The 20,880-nt window shown below is 41.2% G+C and overlaps 1 protein-coding gene across 1 annotated transcript in view; it reads right to left on the minus strand.

Annotated features, from left to right (window-relative positions):
- The window catches only part of kcnma1a (potassium large conductance calcium-activated channel, subfamily M, alpha member 1a), a 229,067-nt gene that overhangs the window by 173,064 nt on the left and 35,123 nt on the right, over nt 1–20,880 (minus strand). Inside the window, exon 2 of the mRNA XM_062996096.1 lies at nt 5,532–5,687. Coding sequence (XP_062852166.1) covers nt 5,532–5,687 — 156 coding nt within the window. The remainder of the gene's footprint in view (nt 1–5,531; nt 5,688–20,880) is intronic.

Raw genomic sequence — 20,880 nt, forward strand, 5'->3', positions numbered from 1 at the left:
TCACCGGTTGTTGTAGCATTTTCAAGCCTTACAACAGAACCACTATGATAAAGCGAACTGTCCTAGAGGCAGCATGACGTCCCTTTTTCCAGAGTAGAACCCGCCTGTAAATCCCCATTGATCACAGGCTGCACCAGTTGGAGTCAGAGTGTTGCTCATGCATTTTTATCCCCGGCTTGTGTTTAGGGTTTCCTCCTTTTTCCCCAGAACTGGGTTGTCCCAGACAGCCAGAGCATCCTGTCATATTGTGTCAACCAGTTCCATCCATCTACCATCCACTTTGCCGGCCACGGTCTTTCATTTGTTACAATGATTCATTATTTTGGCCACCCTATTTATTTGTGATTTGTGATACCTTTTTTGATAGTGCCTCTTTACCCACAGTATTGTTCTACCTTGATTAAGAAACTTGCATATGGATTGTTTTCTATTTTATTCTATTCTTGTATGGGGCTTCACCTCACACTTCACTTACAAAACACAACCCACCATGATACACAACAGGACTGGAAGTAATAAAGCCTGGGTCTGTCCAGTCTTTATAAACCAAATAATACCAAATCAAACTAGGGTGGATGTACAAACAACTGTGTCTTCTGCTCAACACTGTCACACACTGGTGGTCTACGTTTTATTGTTTTATCTTGTTTCAACTGAAAAGGCTGATTCCATTGAACCTGTTTTTCAGATAACATCCGAAAAAGAATAAAGCTGTTTTTACCTTTTGTATCCATTCTTATTAAGCCTTTGTTTTTAGAGATTGCAGTCCTGTGGTCAGTTTTCAATAGCAGGAAAGACATGGTGGTGGAACATAAAACACTAAAAGGTGATTTATGGGTGTGATAAAGACTTTCAGCATGACCTGCAATCAGGGATTTAATGCTCAAAGTGCTGCTACAGCTCCAGCAAAGCCCTCCTACGTACACAATTAAGTTACACTACAGCTATTGGCTAAAAGATGGATCAGTCCTTGAAAGAAACTGAACATTCCTAAAGGACAGGCCAGTATGGGGCTTGTACACCATATAGTATAGAGAAAATACAGACCAAAAACTTACACTCTAGTGCATTCACATGCTCTGATTCCGACTTGTTTGTGTCCTGGGGCATAAAGTGTCATGTTTATACCATTGAGTGAAACATTAAACGTTTTAATTTAAAATCATTATGAATTAAATAGCCTTTCATTTTGGGGTTACACAATAAGGCAGGTATATACTACACTGCCTTTAAAGATGTGCCCGTTGCAGTTTTTTAACAGAATAACTGTCATGACCTCAACATTTAAGGTAATTGTTCATTCTTGACAGTTACCCCGATTCCAATTGTGCTTTTCTGTTTCTTTGATGTTTTGTCTCTTTCAGTGCAATATTTATAACTTACCGAGCATTGAAATAAATAATTACCAAATATAATTAGCCTATAAGTGCTACCCATGTTGCGTGAAACATTTTATGAGCACCAGACAGCTAACAGTAAGTCAATCTATTTTTATGTACATATAAAAATGAGAATGACAGCATAATGATAATTAAACAAGTTCAAATAATGTTTACTTACAAAATAACATTTTATTAGAGTACCTACTTAAGCTGGGTGTGTTCTTTTATATTTCATATTTTTATATTAAGTCATCAAACTAAAACACCACAAATAAAATTATATGTTTAACTAATTAAATTGTCATATACTCTACATTCTTAAATAAACAGGTTAAATTCTAGTGGCTTTCTTGTACTCGGCTGTAAAATGCATGCTTTTCCAATAGTACTAAAACGGTACCTACATATACAAGGCGGGCGGCACTGTGGCTAAGTGGGTAGCACTGTTGCCTCACAGCAAGGAGGTCCTGGGTTCGAACCCCAGGTAGGGAGGTCCGGGTCCTTTCTGTGTGGAGCTTGCATGTTCTCCCCGTGTCTGCGTGGGTTTCCTCCCACAGTCCAAAGACGTGCAAGTGAGGTGAATTGGAGACACTAAATTGTCCATGACTGTGTTCGATATAACCTTGTGAACTGATGAATCTCGTGTAATGAGTAACTACCGTTTCTGTCATGAATGTAACCAAAGTGTAAAACATGACGTTAAAATCCAATTATAAAACGGATAGTTCCGGTCCTAAAATCTGATTGGCTGAGCCCCGTTCGAAGCCATTGTAAAATCCCAGATAAACGCACACCTATGACCACCTCACATCATTCCATATTAATACGCCAATGAAAAGAAAAAGTGAATGTTATGTTCGCCCTCATGTTGCCTAGCAACACTGTTAACAGACTACGTGATTTTGCTGAAGAATGCTTTTTGTAAGTGTTTTTGTAAATAAAAACATTTATTTATTGAACATTGTTGTATTTTATTATATTTTATGTTGACCGCCGTTTTATAAAAGCAATAAGCCACTCGAGACCGGGCGTTACTGCTATGATTTTATCACGGGGAAAGACGTTTTAGGCACGACGCAAAGCGTCCCCGTGATAAAATCGCAGTAGCGCACGGTCTCTCGTGGCTTATTGCTTTAATAAACAAACATATACAAGGTACTTGACTGCTTACATAACTTTACTACCTCTTTACCACTGGCATTACTACCGCTTGTGATTGGCTATGTCTGGGGGTAATTGGGTCAGCGCTCCGTCCAGGGATGTTCATGCTTTTCGCACAATGATACTGGACAGAATTAGGCCCATCGTGACCCTGACCAGGATAAAGTGGGTGATGAAATGGAAAAATAAAAAGCACATCATACATTAGGTGTGTTAGCATTTATATGTGCATGGTACTTCTATTTTAGATCTTGTCTTTCCTGCTTTTTTATTTTAAGAAATGTTGTGTCACAAATGCTTTTCAATTCAATAAACACCAAAGAATTTGGCAGCACACAGAGAGGAGTCTTGAAAGACAAAAAAAGTTGGCTTAAAGACTACCAATAAATCTTTCACAAATGAAGAAACATCTTCACTGCACTTTACAGTCCCACTTTGTAATGCAACTCCTGGCTGACTGTGACTATCCCAGCCAAACAAAAAGCAAAAAGAATAGTACAGATGAGCAAAAAGAAGGGCAGTTGTAGCCTAGCGGTTGGGGTACTGGACTAGTAATCAAAAGGGGACTGGTTCAAGCCCTACTACTGCCAGATTGTCACTGTTGGGCCTGTAAGCAAGGCCCTTGACCCTCAATTGCTTAGACAAAATACTGTCACAGTACTGTAAGTTGTTTTGGATAAAAAGTGTCTGCTAAATGCCGAAAATGTAAATGTAGATGTAGTACAGGCTGAAAAAAGAAGACCACCTGCATACGCCATGCTTATAGTGCACTTAATAACAATACAGAGAACCTGGATATAATCTAGACTGAAAGCTCTGAAAGCACACTGACAAATGCACTTCACATTGGCTAGGCTGTTTAGGCCATCCCTCCAACATAGCCAATCATGTCCAAGCAGATGCCCGACATCTGGGGTTCGAATCTCAGCAGTAGTGGCCTAGCGTATATTACTGCTGTGCCGCCTAAGCTCCATCATGACTATCAAGTTCTAAAATACAAAAACCAAACATTGTATTTCTTTTGGCATGGACAATTTTCCAGATGTTTATGAATCACAGATGAGCCAACAGAGCATTTCAGATATCATTTCTTATGTAAAAGGTCATAAGAATAAAGCAGCTCTTATTTGGCCAACACCCCCAAACTTAATGAGCTTTATTATGTGGTAAATTAGCTCAATAATTCATAGTTAACAGACCTGTTCAGTGGTGGCTGAGGTGCTATTTGTAACTGGCAAGATTACAAAGAGTATCTCGTTTGTTTAGTATTCAGTCTCAGTGCCAAAATGTCATCATTTATACACGAAAACAATGTTGATTAAAAGTACTACAAATACAAAACTCCTGGCAAATTTTGCACTGGTACACATAATATACAGTGGGGCCAAAAAGTATTTAGTCAGCCACTGATTGTGCAGGTTCTCCTACTTAGAAAGATGAGAGAGGTCTGTAATTTTCATCATAGGTACACTTCAACTATGAGAGACAAAAATCCAGGAAATCACATTGTAGGATTTTTAAAGAATTTATTTGTAAATTATGGTGGAAAATAAGTATTTGGTCAATAACAAAAGTTAAACTCAATACTTTGTAACATAACCTTTGTTGGCAATGACAGAGGTCAAACGTTTCCTGTAAGTCTTCACCAGGTTTGCACACACTGTAGCTGGTATTTTGGCCCATTCCTCCATGCAGATCTCCTCTAGAGCAGTGATGTTTTGGGGCTGTCGCTGGGCAACACGGACTCCACAAAGTTTCTATGGGGTTGGGGTCTGGAGACTGGCTAGGCCACTCCAGGACCTTGAAATGCTTTTTACGGAGCCACTCCTTCGTTGCCCGAGCGGTGTGTTTGGGATCATTGTCATGCTGGAAGACCCAGCCATGTTCCATCTTCAATGCTCTCACTGATGGAAGGAGGTTTTGGCTTAAAATCTCACGATACATGGCCCCGTTCATTCTTCCCTTAACACGGATCAGTCGTCCTGTCCCCTTTGCAGAAAAACAGCCCCAAAGCATGATGTTTCTACCCCCATGCTTCACAGTAGGTATGGTGTTCTTGGGTTCTTCTTCTTCCTCCAAACACGACGAGTTGAGTTTTTACCAAAAAGTTCCATTTTGGTTTCATCTGACCACATGATATTCTCCCAATCCTCTTCTGGATCATCCATATGCTCTCTGGCAAACTTCAGACAGGCCTGGACATGTACTGGCTTAAGCAGGGGGACATGCCTGGCACTGCAGGATTTGAGTCCCTGGAGATTATCAATGGTCTTGTATGTCTTCCATTTTCTTACAGTTGCTCCCACAGTTGATTTATTCACACCAACCTGCTTGCCAATTGTAGATTCACTCTTCCCAGCCTGGTGCAGGTCTACAATTTTCTTCCTGGTGTCCTTCGACAGCTCTTTGGTCTTGGCCATGGTTGAGTTTGGAGTCTGACTGTTTGAGGCTGTGGACAGGTGTCTTTTATACAGATAACGAGGTCAAACAGGTGCCATTAATACAGGTAACGAGTGGAGGACAGAAGAGCTTCTTAAAGAAGAAGTTACAGGTCTGTGAGAGCCAGAAATCTTGCTTGTTTGTTATTGACCAAATACTTATTTTCCACCATCATTTACAAATAAATTCTTTAAAAATCCTACAATGTGATTTCCTGGATTTTTTTTCTCATTTTGTCTCTCATAGTTGAAGTGTACGATGAAATTCATCTATGATGAAATTTACAGACCTCTCTCATCTTTCTAAGTAGGAGAACCTGCACAATCAGTGGCTGACTAAATACTTTTTGGCCCCACTGTATGTATATATACTGTATATATAATATATATATATATATATATATATATATATATATATATATATATATATATATATGTAGCCTTAAATCTAGCTACAAACTCAATATCCATATGTAAAAGCAAATAAAATGGAACGTGTGAATAGGTTGAAGATGGTATTACGCAGAGTGTGTGAGGGCTTTGCACTCACCAGTACTCTTCCGGTGAGAGTCTGTGCTGAGATCATGACCCCCGCCCAGTCTTTTACTGAGGTCATCCAGCCCACCTCACTAACTGGCACTTCTTCCTTCTCATCCTGGCTCTTTACTTGCCCATCGGCCTGACTGTTATTTGCTTTCTTGGCCTCCTGCCAAACACACATAGAAAAACGTCAATAAATTTTACTGCCACAAACAACATAATGTATTTCACAATACATGGATCCTGAAGACATCATTATTTAGATAGATAGATAGATAGATAGATAGATAGATAGATAGATAGATAGATAGATAGATAGATAGATAGATAGATAGACAGACAGACAGACAGACAGACAGACAGACAGACAGATAGTTATTACAGCAGCTCAAGATACATTAAAGTAAAAAGTATTAAAGTACACAAGTATTCTTGTACAACACTATATTATTAATTAAATAGAATAAGAAATGTAGTATGCAATATAAAAAGCTTTTAAAGGTGTCATTTGCAGTAAGTATTATCGAATGAGACATGTAATATAATAAAAAAAGGATAGATAATGCCCATGAGTCTATACTTATAGTGGCTCAGTGTTCAATGATGTCCCGACACACTGAAGTGTTATACAGTGTGATCGCTGCTGGTACAAACTATGTTTGTGGAGCTTGGACTTCATGTGTAACACTAAGAGAAGTGAAATGAGTTGTCAAAGCAAATGTTATTATTATAGGACAAAGAACAAGCATCTGAAAAAATCTATCCATGCTAATTATGTTTTAGACATGCCTCAAGAGGCCTTCCCTTCCCCAATTCATTTTTTGTATTGAGGGCGGCACGGTGGCTAAGTGGGTAGCACTGTTGCCTCACAGCAAGAAGGTCCTGGGTTCGATCCCCAGGTGAAGCGGTCCAGGTCCTTTCTGTGTGGAGTTTGCATGTTCTCTCCGTGTCTGCGTGGGTTTCCTCCGGGTGCTCTGGTTTCCTCCCACAGTCCAAAGACATGCAAGTGAGGTGAACTGGAGACACTAAATTGTCCATGACTGTGTTCGATATAACCTTGTGAGATGATGAACATTGTAATGAGTAACTACCGTTCCTGTCATGAATGTAACCAAAGAGTGTAAAACATGACATAAACATCCTATTAAAACAAACATTTTCTTATTGACTGACTCCATTGCTTAATGGTTAGCATTAGGGATGTCCCGATCATGTTTTTTTGTTCCCGATCCCGATCATAAATTCTGATCCCGATCCGATACCGAGTCTCAAACCGATACTTGTATTTTCTAGATATTGTCTAGATAAGAACTAGATAATACTGTTCACATAGTGCACACTTCAAGTACATTACAGTTATTCAAATTAATCAAATGTACATGTTTTTTATGTTGAACACCTCTGCAGTGCTGTAGGAACAAAAAATTTCCTGCATCCAAGCTATTGCTTAATGTTCTTTTATTTTTACAAAATAAAAGTAAACAAACTTAGTGCAGCTTTGTAGTAGTAAAACTAGAACACTCAAAATGAAGTAAAGGTTCTTCTTGAGGAAAATCAGCATCTCTGCCGTGTTAGCAGACAGCCGGTTCCTTTTTTCATCATATAATAATAAACTCGCTGTATTCGACTGAGCGTTTATTTTTTAGTTGCCGTATCAAATTGGTAGATCGTTTAGTTGAATAATATCTGGTCTGTTTATGAGCCACCGTACTAGTAGGCGTGTTGTAACTAAGCCAATCAGAGTGCTTGATACTGAGATGTTGTTCAGTCTTGTAACATGAGCTGCGTCCGAAATCGCATACTTACAGAGTACGTACTAGATTGGAGGAAGTATGCACTACTCGGCAGGTAAAAAAGTACATACTTTCAGTACAGAAGTGCAGTATGCACACAACACCGCTACGTACTAAATCCGCCATCTTACCAACGTCAAGTGATGACGTGAGGACGTGATGATGTAATATCACCATAGTTACAGACTCATTACAAACCCCACTCGCCAAAATTTTGGATATTTATCGTCTTTTTGTTATTTATTCGTCTTTAAAATTTTTATTTTATTGATCTTACTTACACTTGTAAACAGAGGACTCTCCATTTTCCGCTAGCTTTCTTGTTTCTTATTCCGCTTCGAACGCCTACGCAGCTCCAGTTGCATTATGGGATACATTAGCGGACCACAAGTGTGCATCGCTTGCATACTCAAACATGGCTGCCCAATAAGTAGGTCATCCGGGTACTTCTCGCGTACCTCTTTGTGTATACTATGTATTCGGACATACTAACCGCTCTCGCGTCCTCATTTCGCGTACTATTGAGTATGGAAGTATGCAATTTCGGACGCAGCTAACGTGCTGTATGTTATGCTCCTTTCAAACTCGGATTAAAAGTTATTGTTTTGTAAACCGGAGTGATCCTTGACTCACACACCATATAAATAGTAAAATTCTACAGTAATGAACGCAGCTCTGCTACTACCGCCTCATGAAATGCTCGTATTGCAGACATTACACTTCGCTGTTGGACTCTCAGTTTACGACGCCTGCTTGACCACTGACGTAAAACAAAAAATCGGGCTTAGGATCGGGCTTAGTAAAGCCGATACCGATCAGTTAAAAAATGCCTTGATCCCTAGTTAGCATCTTATCATGCTATGGTACTATACCTGGTAAACACTGGAGCCAAATTTCTACTCAATGCACCTTTAAGTGCTTTATCCTTGATGAATTATGCACTGGGTGGGTATATACCTCAGTACGTTCTGTTTACCTCATACTGGACACTGACTGAGTGGTTAACATACTGGACTATTGATTGAAAGGTCGAGGGTTCAAGCCACACCACTGCACAGCTGCCACTGATGGGACCCTAAAACAAGATTCTAGTAAGCCTTAATTGATTGACTGAATACTTTTAGTTGTGTGTTGCTTATAAAATTGAGTCAAAATCCACAGCAAGAACTTTGAGTAAACAGAGAAAGAACATTTATTGATACATACAGACAATGTTGAGAACATAATTTGACATCATTTTGAATTTAAAGGTTAAACATCTAGTCTAGATAAATGTCCATGTTTGCCTTAATAATCACTAATAAGCAAAATAAATAAGTGCTAACGAGCTTCTGACACCTCTCTTGTGAAATCTGTACCCAGTCTTCTCATGCAAAAGCTTCCAGCTCAATGAGGTTTGAGGTTTTAATACTGCAGCTGCTTCTTTACATCTTACAGTGCATATTTACAATTTGAACATATACACATAATCTTTTGACTTTCCAATTATAAAAAAACAAAAAAGCATGTATTCAAAAAAGTGTCAAATAACAGCATGGGTACTGATGCACCCCCATACCACGGCAGATGCTAGTTTTAGCACCTTTTGCTGCTAACAATCTGGATGGTCCTTTTCGTCTTCAGGGCAGAGAACTTCTTGTCCATTTTTCACAACGTATCTGACTACAGCATGTTTCCCTTGTCTTTTGGTCCTCCTTAGATTAGAGCTCGGAGAACTTTTGCCAGTGAAGTGTCTGCATAGAGCTGATGTTTGGATTCTCTTCTCATACCTGAGTTTAAAGTTGCATTTCTTAATGCAGTGGAGGCTGTGTGTTGATGACATTGGTTTTCCAAAGTGCTTGGACCTATATGACTATATTTATCACAGCAGCATGACAGTTTCTTATGCGGTGCCATCTGAGGGCTCAAACGTCATGCACATTCAACAGAAAAGAAAATTATGCCAGTGACTCACAATTTCAAGAACACATATTGTGAAACCAAGGTTGCTGAGAGAATGGTCCAGGTATAGTATAACTAGTGTGGGAAAGCTGTGTGTGTGTGTGTGTGTGTGTGTTTGTGTGTGTGTGTGTGTGTGTGTGTGTGTGCAACACATACAGCACACCTGCCAGTGTGTGGGCTGAAGACCATATAGCTAAGGTTTGCAAGTTTAAAGAGTCATCGTTGCATATAGAGCCTACATCAGCAGTGCCATGTAACACAAGCATGTAGGTGGATAAAAGATAGCCATCTTATATATTATTTCATAAACGATAATGAATCATATATAGTTCACAGCCAGACATAAAGTGATGCATGACATTTACTGACAGTCCTCTAGTAATACCGCAATATATCCATATGTTAACTGTTTATCTACCTTTCAGGGATTATGACAGCTTAGTGAATGCTAATAGCTATTCCTGTATGATTACTAATGATTGATGTGACTTTAATTACATGACATTACATGAAGTTTTTGCATAGAATGAATGTATGGCTTTCTTTTTGTGTAAGAGAGTTCCAAGTTAAATTCATTGATGCAGTGGGAGACGAAGCAAGGTGACAACAGTTTTCCAAAGTACTTCTGAATCCATGTAGCTATGTTTATCACAGTAGCATAATAGTTTCTTGTGCAATGCCGTCTAAAGGCTAGAAGGTCATTCGTATTTAACAGTGGTTTCCGGTTGCCCAGGTGGCGCAGCGGGATTTTCCGCTAGCACACCAACATCGAGATTCTGAATTCCTCGGTTCAAAACCTGGCATTGCCACCAGTCGGCTGGGCGCCATCTAGCGGGCATAATTGGCAGTGCCTGCAGCAGACACGGTTCTGCCAGGGTGGGATGACCGGACTATGTGGGTGGGGTCTTCAAACACTGTCTAATGACCAGGCGGCCCTCTATCTGTCAATCAGGGTAAAAAAAAAAAGGGTTCCGCCATGGGCTGCGCGCGGGTCAGAGGAGGCGTGAGTAGCAATATACCCACCTAGACTGCAATCAGGGATCCCCCAGCAGCGCAAGACAAATTGACTACGCTAAACTAGGAGAAAATGCATGAGTAAAAAAGAAAAAAAAAATAGTGGTTTCCAGTCCTGTTTTACTGTTTGACTGTGATGCTAAGTTTAATGGTAATGCTGAAATTGTCCAGCAGCAGATGTGCTATGTGGCTGGCATTGTGAGGCATACACATGGATAATCAAAGAAGAAGTGTAATGGTTCTGTGGCGTTTGTGGGACTTACCACTCTTCCCCGACGTCACAGGCCTTACAGAGCAGTATTGAGCTAGGCCTTTAGTAAGAGGCCAGCTCGTTAGGGTGACGACCTGCAGCTGCGGCTCCCTTATTTAAGGGTACGCCGCCTGGCTGCAGGTGTCGCACCTTTTGTCTTGTTTGCTCCTTTTGTTTTGGGCACTGCGGTGTCCGTGGGGACTGCTGACGGCTCCCCCACGCTTCTTTTGTAGTTTTAGAGGTACCCCCGGTGGCATTAGGCCATCAGGGTGTGTAGACTGCAAGGTTGAGGTAATTAGCTTTTCTTTTACCTTCTTAGAAGTAGCGTGGTGCGATGTCGTGCAGTCCTCGTACTGTGTTTATTTTTCCCGTTAGCATTTAGCATTAGCGGGTGAAGCCAGCCCCGTGACACGGCGCTGGTCCTCTCCCCGCTAATGTTTACCTAGCTAACCTAGCTGTGGTATTCGGCAGCCGGTGGGTGGCGTCTCGGTAAGACACTCGGTTGGTCTGCTAGCACCCCCGGTTCGAATCCGCACTAGGAGCTTGGGTAACTGTTTTGTTAACCGGTTTTCTTTACTCTGTTTTGTGTGCTTTAACAGATTGGCTCTAGCTGCGGCTGATGAAGGGGCCGTCTGTTACCCCGAACTGCGCCTGAGGCGATTTCGGGGCTTTGTAGCGTAAAACAAGTATTCTGGGATTCAGCAACCGCTGGGTGGCGACACCGCTAAGTGCGCGGCTGTCCTGCCAGCCGCCCCGGTTCGAATCCGCACCCTTTTGTGTGCTTTAACAGATTGGCTCTAGCTGCGGCTGATAACGGAGCCGTCTGTTACCTCGAACTGCGCCTGAGGCGATTTCGAGGCTTTGTAGCCGAAAGTAATTGTAGCGCCTTAAGCGCATGAAGTCATCTGCTTTCCCCCGCGGCAGCAGCGCGCTGGTTACGCGCCCGGCTCTCACCCGAGCGGCCGGGGTTCGCGCCCAGCGTCTTTTAGTTTTCTTCTTTTCTTTTTGTTGCTGCCTGCATTCCCCAGCTAAAGTCCATCGGGGTTCCTTATGTTTGTTTTTGAGTTCTGTCTTGTGTGTGATGTTCTGTGTTTTTCTGTTTATAAATAAACTTTTATTTATTTAAAACCTCCGCATTTGAGTCCTTTCTCTCCCACGTGACAGAAAGGTGCGACCATTTCTGGACTCAGTGGAGGACCCCCATTCTCTCCCAATAATTTTTTTGGGGGGGCACTCCCTGGTTGCTTATAGCAACCTGGGGGAATCCCCCGGTTGCCTGTAGCAACCTGGGGGAACTGGACCGCTGGCTAGGGACCTCAGGAGAGGTCCCTTTAAGGAGGGGGTACTGTAATGGTTCTGTGGCGTTTGTGGGACTTACCACTCTTCCCCGACGTCACAGGCCTTACAGAGCAGTATTGAGCTAGGCCTTTAGTAAGAGGCCAGCTCGTTAGGGTGACGACCTGCAGCTGCGGCTCCCTTATTTAAGGGTACGCCGCCTGGCTGCAGGTGTCGCACCTTTTGTCTTGTTTGCTCCTTTTGTTTTGGGCACTGCGGTGTCCGTGGGGACTGCTGACGGCTCCCCCACGCTTCTTTTGTAGTTTTAGAGGTACCCCCGGTGGCATTAGGCCATCAGGGTGTGTAGACTGCAAGGTTGAGGTAATTAGCTTTTCTTTTACCTTCTTAGAAGTAGCGTGGTGCGATGTCGTGCAGTCCTCGTACTGTGTTTATTTTTCCCGTTAGCATTTAGCATTAGCGGGTGAAGCCAGCCCCGTGACACGGCGCTGGTCCTCTCCCCGCTAATGTTTACCTAGCTAACCTAGCTGTGGTATTCGGCAGCCGGTGGGTGGCGTCTCGGTAAGACACTCGGTTGGTCTGCCAGCACCCCCGGTTCGAATCCGCACTAGGAGCTTGGGTAACTGTTTTGTTAACCGGTTTTCTTTACTCTGTTTTGTGTGCTTTAACAGATTGGCTCTAGCTGCGGCTGATGAAGGGGCCGTCTGTTACCCCGAACTGCGCCTGAGGCGATTTCGGGGCTTTGTAGCGTAAAACAAGTATTCTGGGATTCAGCAACCGCTGGGTGGCGACACCGCTAAGTGCGCGGCTGTCCTGCCAGCCGCCCCGGTTCGAATCCGCACCCTTTTGTGTGCTTTAACAGATTGGCTCTAGCTGCGGCTGATAACGGAGCCGTCTGTTACCTCGAACTGCGCCTGAGGCGATTTCGAGGCTTTGTAGCCGAAAGTAATTGTAGCGCCTTAAGCGCATGAAGTCATCTGCTTTCCCCCGCGGCAGCAGCGCGCTGGTTACGCGCCCGGCTCTCACCCGAGCGGCCGGGGTTCGCGCCCAGCGTCTTTTAGTTTTCTTCTTTTCTTTTTGTTGCTGCCTGCATTCCCCAGCTAAAGTCCATCGGGGTTCCTTATGTTTGTTTTTGAGTTCTGTCTTGTGTGTGATGTTCTGTGTTTTTCTGTTTATAAATAAACTTTTATTTATTTAAAACCTCCGCATTTGAGTCCTTTCTCTCCCACGTGACAGGAAGAAGTCTTTATGGTAATTTTCACCACTAGTATCAGCATAATAGTATGACCACATAACTATAATCCAGTCTGCACAATATATTGTTTTTATTTTTATCACAAGATGGTCTTTGCAAAACCAATATTACAGAACCTATTATATGCAAATGAGTATTTTACTGTTCTGTGGGTTCTTTGCATAATCTAAATTAGTTTGGATTGTTTTGTTTATTAATTTATTCATTATATTAGTCTTCCAACAAAACAGATACCTTATTGAACTATTTATTTTTATACTTTGCATGGAACATTGTGATTCAAGCAATTGTGTAGCTCTAATGCAAGCTCTGACTAACACATATATTCTTTCCTGGTTTGTGAATCTGAAAGCAATGAAATCAGATAAAGAGCCTTTTCATACTAAAGTGCCAGGCATTGCATCAGCCGGAGTGTGAATTAATTAGAATCTCAGGAGGGGGCTTACCTACCAACATAGCTGGAAATGGTTTGTGATGGAAAGTTACAGATACTTCCACTGAGCACACTGATGATAATCTCAAGAGAGGAAACACACTCTTAATTATAAACAGGTATGGAGGCTTCTTTGTGTGGTGACAATGCATGATTTAATACTTTTATCTTTTGTTAATACATTGGAATTAATTTGATATAATAAGCAAAAAGGATTACTGTGCTTAACTAAAAGTGACATTTTAGGCTAATCCTCACATTCCATATTTCTAATGCAAATAAGACAATCAAGTCTTATGAATAGATAGATGAATGAATGGATGGATAGATAAATGGATGTCAAGAAATACATTAGTAAAAACCAAATGTAAAATAAATTATGTTGTGTGTAAGAATGTAGTTTTCTCCAGCAAAAAATATAACTCAGTGAAACACTGCATGTGGTGCAGATTGCACTTTTTTCTCAAAAGAGGGCGACACGGTGGCTCAGTGGGTAGCACTGTCACCTCACAGCAAGAAGGTCCTGGGTTCAATTTTTTTAAATATATATATTTTTAATGCATTTTCTCCCCTTTTTTCTCCCAACTTTTAGCACGTCCAATTGCCCGATTGCATCATGCTTCCTTTCCACTAATGCCGGCCCCCGCTCCAATTTGAGGAGAACAAAGCTCACCCATGTCCCCTCCGACACGTGGGCAGCAGGCGTATGCATTCTGTCACCTACATCAGACGAGACCAGCAGCAGACCATCCCTGTGTACGGAGAGACACACCCTGATCCGCACTCTCTCCTCGTCTCTGTGCAGGCGCCAGCAGAAGTCGTAGTTGCATCAGTCATGAGAGAGTCCCTATCTGGCTCAATATCCTACTCCTATATGAACAACAGGCCAATCGTTGTTCACGTGGCAGGCAGAGCCGAGACTCGATACGATGTATTCGAGATCCCAGCTCTGGTGTGCTAGCATGTGTTTTTACCGTTGCACCACCTGAGTGCCATTAAATACATTTCTCAAAAGAACGTAAAAGGATGGTCGATTGTATGAAAATACAGTTACTTGTAATATTACGTTTGGGGAGAAAACCAACATTTGCTATAAAAACAAAAAGGGAAGTTTTATTGTTTGCTTTTCATTCTTTCTTCTGTCTGGTTTTAGGCTAACAAGGTTCGAAGGTGAAGCATGTGATCTGCATATAAAAACCTCAGCAAATACAGCCACAAGAGCTAGAGCACATCAAACAGAAAGACAACCAGCCTTAGCAATGTAAATATAAAAGTGGCACTGTGTGGAGTCTCCGGAATCCTAATAATGTTCTGACATTTCTGTCATATCCATTTGCTCTCCCACTGCATGTGGCAAGACTGTTGTGTTACTGAAGTCCAGGGGGTTCAGGTTACAGAGTCACTCCTTCCCTGTCCTTTACTCTTTAGATTAAACATATAATAATTATTGTTTATAGACTGAAAGCAGTTTTCCTAATTGTTACTATAGATTATTTACATTAAATACACAATATTACTCAAATTGTATTCAAGGTTTACCTTCCATATTGGTAAACGCATTATGAATCACCATCATGTATCTATGCATCTTGGAATTCAAAACAATAATAACAGACTCTGTGGACGGAGCAGAGCAATCCCAAATGCCCTCTCTAGACGTGAACAAGCACAAGCCTTGGTTCTGCAAATAGGTAGGTGCTTGATCGGGTACATGGGGATTTTCTGCTGAAACTGGATTATACTTCCTAACGATCTGCCAAGAAGGCAGCTGCTGTACTGATAATTAGATTAGTCAAGTAAAACGGTGGCTAAAACTAAAACTAGTTCTATAAGGTTTGCTTGATGCTTATGTGATATTGTCTGTTTTACTATATACAGTGTCTGGTCAAAAGTTTGTGGACGCCCTCTCAGGTATTAAGTTGTAGCTATGTGGAGGGGCAAGGTAAGGCTTAAAAAGGTAGATTTGTGCATGACTGAAATGCCCTTTTAAACACCTGTTTCCACTTTAATAGGCAGCTTGGAGAGACAGATTAGTGAGGCACAGGAGAACCTGAGAATAAGAGACTTTTGACTTTTACAGGAGAACAAACTTTTTTCTTGTCATTGATCCAAAAGGACATATTTATTGTTTTTTGTTGAATTCAGGTCTGTGTCTCTGACCTGCCTAAATCTGTCCCTTCTATGGCTTTAGTGCCACATATGGTCCTTTTCGTCTTTGGTCCGGAGCACACACCGTCCATTTTTTCCAAAAAAGACCTGGAATGCTGATTCATCTGACCACAGTACACGTTTTCACTGTGTGATGGTCCATCCTAGCTGCCTCCGAGCCCTGAAGAGGTCAACGCCGCTTCTGGACATGGTTACCATAAGGCTCTTTTTTGCACAGTAAAGTTTTAAGTGGCATTTGTGCATGTAATTCTGTATTGTAGTGCTTGACAAAGGTTTGCCAAAATAACCCCTTACCCATGTGGTTACAGTGTATCACAAAAGTGAGTACACCCCTCACATTTCTGCAAATATTTCATTATATCTTTTCATGGGACAACACTATAGAAATAAAACTTGGATATAACTTAGAGTAGTCAGTGTACAACTTGTACAGCAGTGTAGATTTACTGTCTTCTGAAAATAACTCAACACACAGCCATTAATGTCTAAATAGCTGGCAACATAAGTGAGTACACCCCACAGTGAACATGTCCAAATTGTGCCCAAAGTGTCAATATTTTGTGTGACCACCATTATTATCCTGCCTTAACCCTCCTGGGCATGGAATTCACCAGAGCTGCACAGGTTGCTACTGGAATCCTCTTCCACTCCTCCATGATGACATCACGGAGCTGGTGGATGTTAGACACCTTGAACTCCTCCACCTTCCACTTGAGGATGCGCCACAGGTGCTCAATTGGGTTTAGTCCATCACCTTTACCTTCAGCTTCCTCAGTAAGGCAGTTGTCATCTTGGAGGTTGTGTTTGGGGTCGTTATCCTGTTGGAAAACTGCCATGAGGCCCAGTTTTCGAAGGGAGGGGATCATGCTCTGTTTCAGAATGTCACAGTACATGTTGGAATTCATGTTTCCCTCAATGAACCGCAGCTCCCCAGTGCCAGCAACACTCATGCAGCCCAAGACCATGATGCTACCACCACCATGCTTGACTGTAGGCAAGATACAGTTGTCTTGGTACTTCTCACCAGGGCGCCGCCACACATGCTGGACACCATCTGAGCCAAACAAGTTTATCTTGGTCTCGTCAGACCACAGGGCATTCCAGTAATCCATGTTCTTGGACTGCTTGTCTTCAGGAAACTGTTTGCGGGCTTTCTTGTGCGTCAGCTTCCTTCTGGGATGACGACCATGCAGCCCGAGTTGATGCAGTGTGCGGCGTATGGTCTGAGCACTGACAGGCTGACCTCCCACGTCTTCAACCTCTGCAGCAATGCTGGCAGCACTCATGTGTCTATTTTTTAAAGCCAACCTCTGGATATGACACCGAACACGTGGACTCAACTTCTTTGGTCGACCCTGGCGAAGCCTGTTCCGAGTGGAACCTGTCCTGGAAAACCGCTGTATGACCTTGGCCACCATGCTGTAGCTCAGTTTCAGGGTGTTAGCAATCTTCTTATAGCCCAGGCCATCTTTGTGGAGAGCAACAATTCTATTTCTCACATCCTCAGAGAGTTCTTTGCCATGAGGTGCCATGTTGAATGTCCAGTGGCCAGTATGAGAGAATTGTACCCAAAACACCAAATTTAACAGCCCTGCTCCCCATTTACACCTGGGAGCTTGACAGATGACACCAGGGAGGGACAACGACACATTTGGGCACAATTTGGACATGTTCACTGTGGGGTGAACTCACTTATGTTGCCAGCTATTTAGACATTAATGGCTGTGTGTTGAGTTGTTTTCAGAAGACAGTAAATCTACACTGCTATACAAGCTGTACACTGACTACTCTAAGTTATATCCAAGTTTCATGTCTATAGTGTTGTCCCATAAAAAGATATAATGAAATATTTGCAGAAATGTGAGGGGTGTACTCACTTTTGTGATACACTGTATATCATCTATAGTTGAGTGGCGGTTCTTGATGCGGTGCCGTCATGGGTGTTCAGCTTATGCTTGTGCCCTTGGCCTTTACACACTAAAATTCCTCCCGATTCCTTGAATTCCTTGTTTAATGATATTATGCACTGTAGAAGGAGAAATATGAATATAAAACCATTGTTTGGTGTGAAGGAACTCCAGTAACTTGCTCAGGTCTCTGATTTTAAGGCCACCGCACACATGGGCTGGACATGGAATGATTTGGAACATCAGTTGTGAGCCAGGACATGTCATCCAACATGTGCCTAATCTCACAAATGCTTAAATGTATTTCAGTGACACACTGCTTCACCCCAAATGTGGGAAAGAGCGGTACCGCAGGTCCTTCCTTCCTGCTGCTGTTAGACTATATAACCAGCACTGTTCCAGACAGATCTCACACACACTTTAAATCATTCATTATTCATAACAATGTGCAACTTTTTTCCCCATGTGAAATTATTACAATGTGCAATATTTTTTTCCCATGTGCAATTATCTGTAATTATTTGTAAATATTTTTCAGAGTTTTTCAGATTTTTTCTGACTTTTTATTATTATTGTTATACATTGTACTTCTTATTGTCTATCTTTTGTACTGAGTGCTTTACTGTCCGTTCGCTGCTGCAACAATGTGAATTTTCCCACTGTGGGACTAATAAAGGATTATCTTATCTTATCTTATATATATATATATACGTATATATATATATAAATATATTATATTATATTATATTTTAATGACCATGACTTTTGAACAGGATATCCAGCAAGCTCATTGTCAAGTGTCCACATCATTTTGGCTATATAGTGTATGACGATCTTGCATGTGCTGTGTAATTCATTTCTCCAGTGTAAGTCTTGTCTCTTGCACCACCCCCTTTTGCCATCACGGGCCTCTTGTTATATCAAAAATATCAACTGCACTGCCATCCCACCCTATTTCCATTTATAAAACATTGATAATGCCAGAGTTCCTAAAGATGCCTGTTGTTTTTAGCAATTTCAATAATTCAATAAATGTGTAATGGACATCATCCGTCATGTCCAGAATTAATCGCAGGGTTGCTGCACAGTCACAATCACATTTTCTAATTTCCCTGTGATTACTCACCAAAAACATTAAAACAGCAAAAAGTGACAGAATGCATGGCATGGATAGGACTGCTGCATAAGCATGGTCATGAATTATTCATAATGCCTACATATTAACGCTGGACTGACTCAGGACAACATAAACAATAAAAAAAAACTAATTCTGGTTGCTATAGCTAGCTGTATAAATACACCTGGCCATGAGCTTGTTGAATATCCCAATATGGATCCCCCCCAACTTCACAGCTATAACAGCCTCCACTCTTTGAGAATTTGTTCCCATTCAAAAGAACACAATCAGCGTTCCACTTTTTTAAAAAGATGTTTAATATAATTGAGGTTAGAGCTCTGTGTAGGCCACTGGAGTCCTTTCACATCAAACTAAAGGCATTTCATAATAGACCTCACTTTAAGTGCTTAGGGGCATAGACACAAAAGAACATGAAAGAAGTCCTTCTCTAAACTGTTATAAGCCAGAAATGGGAAAGATAGTTGATTATATTATTATTAATGGATTTGGCTAAAACATCTGAACACTAATTAGAAGGGGTGTCTACATATTTACTATGGAAAGCGATTCTGGCTCATGACCTTGAGTAGTCCATCTGCTCGTTTCAAACCTGTTAAAAAGGGATAGGTAACTCTCCCCCACCCTCTTCTGCCTGGATGTGTTTACCTTCATTAATAATTGCACAGAATTTAGGCTGACCTTGTTTTTCAGACTTTGTATTGTTTGTGTTTTTAATTAGTAGTTGTGTTTAGCCACTGTTAGCTTGTTAACTCACATGTGTAGAATTAATTGCTCCTGTTAGTTTATTATATATAAACTAGGGCTGAGGATTATGATAGTATATCAATATCAACATGTATCAATAGAAATTTGTCTACCAGTTAAAATTTGCTTCATGGGCGCCCAGGTAGTGCAGCGGTAAAAAAAACAAAAAAAACAAACACGTTAGCACACCAGAGCTGGGATCTCGAATACATCGTATCGAGTCTCGGCTCTGCCTGCCGGCTGGGCTGAGCAGCCACATGAACAACGATTGGCCTGTTGTTCATATAGGGGGTAGGGCATTAAGCCGGATAGGGACTCTCACACACTGAAAGTCAGGAGAAAAAGGGGAGAACATGCATAAACAAAATATTTAAAAAATAAATAAATACATTTGCTTCACCACAGTGAAAATCAATTTTTTGTCTCTTGCTATAAACTGTCATTATACTTTCCAGGTGAAGAGAACCAAGTATGAGAGCAGTGAACATTTACCATTTATTTACATTTAACATAACAAACCCCATTTCTGAAAAAAGTTGGGATAATCTGTGATCTGTTAATTTCCCTGATCCTTCATTTACCTGACAAAATTACAAATAAAAGATTTTTAATGTCTTCACTAATTATTGCATTTTGTAAATAAAAACTCATTTAGAATGCCTGCAACACAGACAATTTCCTATTAATTACACTTTTTACACTTTTTAATAGTTTGATAGGCACTAATTGTTGCACTTATGAAAGAAAATGTTTTGCTCATTCATGCCTAATACATTAATCTTCACCATATATTGTCAATAGGAGCGGATCTAGATTACAGGCAGGCCAGTCAGGCAGATGCACACCGTTACTACAAAACACCACTGTTTGTGGCACATGTAGAATGAAGCCAGATATCGTCTTGCTAAAAGAACTATGGACTTTACAGGAAAAGATGTTGCCTTGCTGGAAGGATACAGCATGTCTCTAAAATTCTGAATATACCCGGCTGTGTATCCTCACACATATGCAAGTCATTTAAGCTGTGAGCACTAATGCACCCCAATACCATGACAAATGTTGGCTTTTGTACCTTTTACTGATAAAAGTCTGGATGTCTGGAAAGTCTGGATTTTCATCTTTGGCACTGAGAACTCTACATATATTTCCCATAAAACAAGCTGAAACATGAACTTAGTACACATTTCCACTGTCTTTTGGTACATCTGAGATGAACTTGGGCCCAGAGAACTTGACAGCGTTTCTGCATAGAAATAACACATTGCTTTCCGATCCCATGTGGCTGGATTTATTACAGTATAGCATGCATAACAGTAGCATAACTGTAACTTGAACATTTTATACACTTTTCACTCTTATTTTGCCCCGTCTCAATTTGGTGTTTCTGGAATTACATTCTAAATTTTATTATAGTTGCCAAAT

The sequence above is a fragment of the Trichomycterus rosablanca genome, chromosome 5, assembly GCF_030014385.1.
Source record: "Trichomycterus rosablanca isolate fTriRos1 chromosome 5, fTriRos1.hap1, whole genome shotgun sequence".
NCBI classification, from domain to species: Eukaryota; Metazoa; Chordata; class Actinopteri; order Siluriformes; family Trichomycteridae; genus Trichomycterus; species Trichomycterus rosablanca.